This window comes from Vigna angularis, chromosome 8, assembly GCF_016808095.1.
Source record: "Vigna angularis cultivar LongXiaoDou No.4 chromosome 8, ASM1680809v1, whole genome shotgun sequence".
Taxonomy (NCBI): Eukaryota; Viridiplantae; Streptophyta; class Magnoliopsida; order Fabales; family Fabaceae; genus Vigna; species Vigna angularis.
Window position 1 is genome coordinate 14,708,920 of NC_068977.1, and position 7,557 is coordinate 14,716,476.

General features: G+C 33.7%; 1 protein-coding gene across 1 annotated transcript; it reads left to right on the top strand.

The window, feature by feature from the left end:
- Window positions 1-731: 731 nt before the first annotated feature.
- Window positions 732-3,320, top strand: LOC108344412 (hydroxyethylthiazole kinase). The gene is made up of 2 exons (XM_017582856.1): window positions 732-1,025; window positions 3,168-3,320. Exons 1-2 carry the CDS (start codon window positions 732-734, stop codon window positions 3,318-3,320), a joined length of 447 nt encoding a protein of 148 aa, XP_017438345.1.
- The last annotated feature ends 4,237 nt before the right edge of the window (window positions 3,321-7,557 follow it).

A 7,557-nucleotide genomic window follows, 5' to 3' on the forward strand; every position in this document is an offset into this window, starting at 1 on the left:
AGATCAAATGTAATAGAGAATCGATTAAAAATATATTTTTAACATCTTTTATTCTTTTCAAGTACAATTTGTTTTCTTTATTTTCTTCTATTGTCGTTCTCTTTTTTTAATCCAAAACCTTTTTATGTTTTTATCATCGTTGTATTTCATATCTATCATTTATTTTTTTATGCATCTCTTTCTTTTTGTCATTCTACTTTGTCTCCTTTCTCTCTTACACATCTCTCTTCCTTGCGTTACCACCTTTTTTCTTCAAGTGACTTGAAGCTTCTTAAGAAATAGAATTTAGGCTTAATAGCTTACTTAGTTTCTATGTTAAGTGGTTTTTTTTCAGTTTAATATCCGATTTTAAAAATGCATACATTGGGTTCTAAAGTTGTAAAAATTGTATGAATCAAGTCATTTCCATTAAATTGGCATAAACGGAGTTAACTCCCAACTGACGTGGTGAAGGAATCTGCATTTTTTTCTTCTCTCTCTTTTGTTTTTCCTACAACCCCCAACTTTTAATTATTATTAGTTATTGTGTAGTAATTTCTGCCTTTTCTTCAATTCTTCCACGCATCTTCTCTATCTTTGTCTATGGACTCTAACCAAACCTAGTGGGGTTCCAAGGCATGGCATCTTCTCTCTCTGGTTCGTTCTCAATCCCCTCTCATCCAATGCATCACCAACTTCGTTTCCATGGACATCGTCGCTAACACCCTCCTCTCTACTGGCGCCTCCCCGCCATGCTCCACGTCGTCGAGGAGCTCCCTGACTTCACTCCCCACGCTGTCGCCCTCTATGTCAACGTCGGCACTCTCTCCCCCTCCTGGCTTCCCGCCATGACGACCGCCACCCAAATCTGCAATACAGTCCAGACGCCCTGGGTCCTGGACCCCGTGGCCGCCTCAGCCTCCACCTTCCGCTTCAAAGCCTGCCAGGAACTGCTCCGTCTCAAGCTCACCGTTGTCAGAGGAAACGCCTTTGAGATCATCGCGCTCTCACTCGCTTTCGCAAAACCGAACGCCGGTTCTTCCAAGGTAATTAATCAATACAACAATTTAATTTCTTAAAATAATAATAAATAACAGTAAATTGCAGGAAAAGTTAAGGCATTGTAGGAAAAGAAGAGGAGAGAGAAGAAAAAGTGAAAATTCCTTCGCCACATCAGTTGGGAGTTAACTCCGTTTCTGCTAATTTAACGGAAAGGACTTGATTTATACAATTTTTACAACTTTGGGACCCAATGTATGCACTTTTAAAACCGAATACTAAATTGAAAAAAACCACTAAACATAAGGACCAATTAAGCTATTAAGCCTAGAATTTAAGTTTAACTCACTCCAACAAAATCAATATGTAAAATGACGTTTACGCTCATTTATATACTATAAAATCATCTTATTTTTAGTTGATATGGGATTTCTAATACACATGGACATATATATATCTCGAGCATGGATTAGACATTGATGGATGATTCGATAACGAGTGATGTGATAGACTCAAAAAATAACTAATTTCGCTAATTAAGATAAGCTCTAACTCATGACTCTTATACCATAAATGGATTTTAAGCCTAACTTAATCTTACAGAACTGACTTATAAGATGAGGTTTATATATATATATATATATATATATATATATATATATATATATATATATATATATATATATATATATATATATATATATATATATATATATATATATATACATACACATATATAGGTTTAATAGCCTATTTTGTCCCTAGTTTTGCTAAATAATGTCAATTCAGTCTCTCATTTTAAAAGTGCTTAAAATTCGTCCTCACTTGGTAAATTTTGCGTCAACGTCATCCCTTCCGTTAAATACGAACAAACGGTGTTAACTTTTTCTCTCTCTCATTTGCTCCTCTGTAACACAACAGACTTTTCACTTTAAGTGGGTCAAACTAATTGCCAACTTTTTAATGTCACATCACGATCTAGTCACTCTTCCTACTAAAGGTACTACCTAACCAAACATTTTTCTTCTTCTTCTTATATATAAAGTGGGACCCACACTTTTAATTTCACCCAAATAAGAACCACTTTTACGTAACAACCCTATATGAACCTTCCTTCATGCAACCTTCATTCTTCTTTTCTTATTTACCAATCATTATACTCTTCTTTTATTTTCTTCCCTTTATTTTCCTTTTATTCTTCTTAAATTCTCTCTCCTCCTATCTACTAATTATGTAACAAAAGGACACTCTCATGCACTAACAATTTTTCACCCAATTCCAATTTAAAACCCAACCACATCTCACACCACCCTCCACTCCACTAATGTAACCATTTCAGTAGTCTCAAACTCTCTCTTTCTCCAACATACTCAACCATTTTCTTCTCATTCTCACTCAATTTCTCTACTCCAGCTAAAACCACGAGACGTGAACCCATTTTAACATATAACAACAACCTTCCATACCTTTTACACCAAAAAATTATTTCAAGTTACATGTGAGAAAATCCACACAAAATAATGGTATTAGTTTTTCAAAAAATATCACTCTAATATGATTATATAATAAAGGGACAATTATTTTCATTCATTTCACATACTTACAACAGTAAGATATTATAAAAGAGTAAATTTTTATATTTGAAGAAAAAGCAAAAAAAAAATAATGTTGAAAGTAAAAAATTGTTTGTCAGACTATCATTTCCCATCATGATTACCCAACTCTCACATCCAACTCATGTACTCACACTTCCAACCCTATTGCCCACGGTACACTACTCTCACCTCACAAGACCACCAAAACTCTCACGTGTAACATACCTATTCTTCAACTTCCCAACGTGCCCAACCTCCAGTCTTTATTCTCATATCCTGGACGTGAACCCAAGCATTCAAAACCCTCCTTCCTTTCCTCTTTCACTCATGGTTTCCAACCCTCAACCCTAACTTTCTTATTCTCATACAAAAACTTTTATGTATTGTTGACTACACTATTTTCAATTAATGAGAAAGAAGAAGAAAGTTTCTTTGTTTTGACTTAGTCTAACACCTTATTTTTCTTTTTATTCACAATTTTTCTACCTGCCACAGTATATCAAAAATATCTAATGGCCAGATCTTAATTTAATGCAAATTGGGCTCCAGAACAAGGTTTCAATTGAGATTAAAAAGATGTTGAATTGGTAACAGTTAACACACCTTAAAGATTCCATGGAGTTGGTGACTAAGATAGTTGTAAAGGAAAAGGGGCAACCTAGAGTAATGGCCCGAACAGAATCTCTGTATCGTGGTGGCAGACCTAAAAGAGGATGGAGGATTGCTGGAACCATATGGGATTCGTGAATTTGGAGAGCACAGGTTTGTGTAGTAAAACAGTTAGACATGGGAGAAAAACCTACACGTGAAATTGGAAACCAATGTTGCTGCTTTGGGCACCATGATTTTATACGAGGAGCAAAACGAAGGGGATCATTGCAAGAGCTTCACGTGTGCAGTGAAGTGAGTGGGGTTTTGTAAAATAAATAAGGTTGGGGTTGGCTAGTTTTATAAGAAAGGAGAAAGTGAAATAGGTGGTTTAAATAAAAAGAAAGAACACATAATAAAGAGGGTAGGGTGGAACGTGAATTTAAAAGAGAGTGTAGAGCAGAATGGTCATAGAGGGGTATTGGGTTTCATTGAACATCCACTAGTTTTGAGTTTGCATGCAGGAGACAACTCATCCTCTCAGTTAGACTTGGAAGGCAAAGACGCGGGTGGCTGCAAGATTTTGGAAGAAAAGAAATAAAGATTATTCATGGTGAAGAACTTCCTGAATGCAACATATACGAGGGAGGGAGGAGTCAAAATTTGCATTGAAACTTTGATTGAGTGTGCATAGTCTTACTTTTTCCTTTAAAGGCTTTATTAAATATTTAGTGGTACAATCAGTAATCAAAGATTCACATGGTCTTTTTTAAGAGAATTTTTTTGGGTGGGTCTCATTGAGATTTAAACCATCTTTGAAGGCTCACTTTTAGGTGAGGAACTCACGTAATTAATGGTACAAACACTGACAAAAGGCTGACAAAAGGCTACATTCCACAAAAAAGCAAAAGAAAGAGAAAGAAAAGATTAACGTGGTTTGTGATATTTAACGGAAGGGACGATGTTGACACAAAATTTAATAAGTGAGCATCAATTTCAAACACTTTTAAAACGAGTGACAGAATTGACATTATTCAACAAAACTGGGAACGAAATAGGCTATTAAACCTCTCTCTCTTTCTATATATATATATACATACATATATATATATATATATGTATATATATATATATACATATATATATATACATATATATATAAGTATATTTGATTAAATATGTATGTCAATAAGCACTACTAGTTATACATTTACAAATATAACTATGAATTGAAATATTCTAACAAAATATTATTTTTATGATTATTTTTTGTCAATGATAATATGAGATTAAGGTACCATATACCTCTTCGTTATCCTTACATTAATTATATTGAAAATTTGCAAAATGTTTTAAAAAGTATATGTTGTAATTTAGAAAACAGAAAGTCTTTATGTACACATTCATGAGTTAAGATCATATTACGATGCTAAAGTGAATTTTCAAGTGAAGTTAACACTTGATACATGTTAGCTGCAAAACCAATGACAAGTGCACCGATTACATCGTAGCAAGTGATAAATATCATTTTATCCTAAGGAACTTGTGAAACACATGACAAATCTTCTTTTCATAACTCAATTAAACATTAAAGTGCACAAAAGCACAAGAAACTCTTTTTGGAAGATTTATCAAACAGTTGGTGTGCAAGGAATTTAACATAGAGTATTTACAATTTATGAAGCCTAGAATTCATTCACTTCATTCTCACGCACTCACAAACATCTTAATTTCATCCATTATAGGTTCAAATTATATTTCCCAATACATCAAGAACCAAAAATCATGCATGGGTGGTCAAACCAAAGCAAGCATTAAGCATAGAAATTGAATACTAACATGAATTGGAAAAGCATATATCATTAACATCACAAAATACATCAGAATTCCATTTTTTACTACTAATCTCAACAAATAGGAAAAACCTTCCATGGTGGAGACTTAGGGTTCTAAAAAATTAAAGAGATAAGGACGAAATTGAAACCATAGAGAGGTGCACAACCTTTCCTAAGGTTCTTTGCAGTTATTCCATGCTCCAATTGTGCTTCTCCTTTGCATTTCCATCTCCAATTCGTGACTCATCTTCTTCCTCAACCCAAAAGGGGCAAAATCACCATTGATGAAGTTTGAAAACCCAAGAAGGAGTGTGAGAGCTTCCCAGCACCCCAAAAAACCTCCAAGGGTGTCTCGCAATTGCTTTAGGTAAAGAATGAAGTGTAAGAGGAGAAGAATGCCCAAACCTCACAAGAAAAGTGCTTAAATAACTCATTTATTCATTAAAATATACACATAAAAACACGTAAAATCAACGTTATCACTCCCCCACACTTAAAACCGTGCTTGTCCTCAAGTAAAGGTAACTTGGCCAAGAAAAACATCTACTCAACAAAGGCCAAATAACTAAGATGTAAGTTCACACAATCAAATCAGATAACATTCATGAATGCTCTTCTTTCAACACAAATCCAAAGCGAATATGTGTAACCTTATAAATCCTTAGTTATGGTGCTCACAAATGCAAATATTACAAGAATAAATGTACATGCTTTATGAGAGATTAACAATCATGGCAAAGATGTTTCCATTGATCAACCAAATAAACCAATCCTCACTAGGAAAATTGTTTCACTCAAGCACACTAGTGTATAAGGGTGTGTCATTCTCTCATCTACCTCTAATAGCAAACAATTTGACTTTGTTTTTCGTTTCAAGAGCAAAGAATTATCAAAGCATGCAAACACAATAAGGACTTTATTTGATGTTAGGACAAGGCAAGGAAAGAAATTGGTGTATCTAGGTAGTATGAATGAGTAAAGAGAGAAATCACATTAATTTCACAGTCTTATCATTCTACTCTTTTTTATATGAAAACTAAAACAACCAAACACCAACTTGTATCTCCTTATTCATATATTTTCTTCTTTTTTTTTTCTTTTGCTATTTTTTTTCTTTTTCTTTTATAGATGACAATATATACAAGAATGCATCACATCAACCAACACCAATACACAATTGTTACTCATGCTCCCTTTTTAATAATAACTTCCCGCATACTTGAATCACACTACTGACCATGGAAACTTTACTCTCCCATCAAGGTGAGATGGTCAATCATATTCAACAAAGCTTAAGGTTTCAAAAGTGAAGGTAAGTTTCTTTAAATGCTCAAGGGATTGCATAAGGGTTCTAATATTTGAAAACATAAATGTCGTGAAAACTAGTTTAAAGCTTAGATCCAATCGAATTTCTTAATGCTTGGTACCAAACATGGATCTACGACTTTAATTGGTTTAAAGAGTCTTGTTGATTAATGCAAAGAGTCATCCAACCAAGAGTGAGACAACACACACAGTTCAATAACCTTAGGTTACAATACTATAGACATGGGGTTAGAATTACTTTAAAGAGTATTTCTAGGAACACTAAATTAAATAAGATAACTTATAAGGAATAAAGGGTAGTGTAATTGAGTGAGAGAAGCCAAGATCAATCTTAGCATCTTAATCAACATCACTTATCTTCTTTTTTATGAAAACTTTTTTTCAAACTATCAAACCTTTATCATTATTTTATTACAAACTCGAGTTGATTATATATTACTATTTTATGAAGCCAAATTCTTATGGATAAGACCTTATTATGCTAGAATCGAACTAGTTCACTTGTTCGATAAATTTACACCCTTAACCGGGAAGTCAACACTAACCTAATTATATAATTAATAACTAATTAGATGTAGGTAAATCTGTAATATACCATTGAGATTTCAATGTGGATATACCATTAGGACTTAATTTGAGAGGGATGTAATCCTTTAGGATGAGAAAAAATAAAAACAAGATATAAAAGGAAACAAAATATGGATTAAGGAAGAACATTATATTAACAACACGCCACCTTTAGTTTGTAACATTCTCCTGCATCTTGGGGGTTGACTTTGACTATTATGATGCAAGAATGGTCCTCGAAGAGAAACTTCATGGCTATATCTAGCGTAGAAACCACAACTCTGATTTAGTTTAGTGTTCTACTGCCTATGAGGACAATCTAAGAGATATTAATATATATATATATATATATAAGTAATTGTAATGGGTTAGTAGGCCTCTGGTGCTCTGAAAGTGGTCAAATAAATCCATACATCCTCTTGTATGAACTCTATCTTTGGCAAAATCTAGTAAAGATTCTGAGTGTGTTGTATCATCTCAGAAGGAATGTCCAATTTCTTAAACACATGCCAAAATAGGACGTCGCCCAAACTGCCTTAGTCAATCAATACCTTTTAGACTCACCCACTTAGCAACAGTGGCAGTGACGACCATTGGATCATCTTGGTTAGGATCATTAATGCAAAAAATTTCATTAGTGAATGAAATAAGAGGCAGGCTTCTTGGAT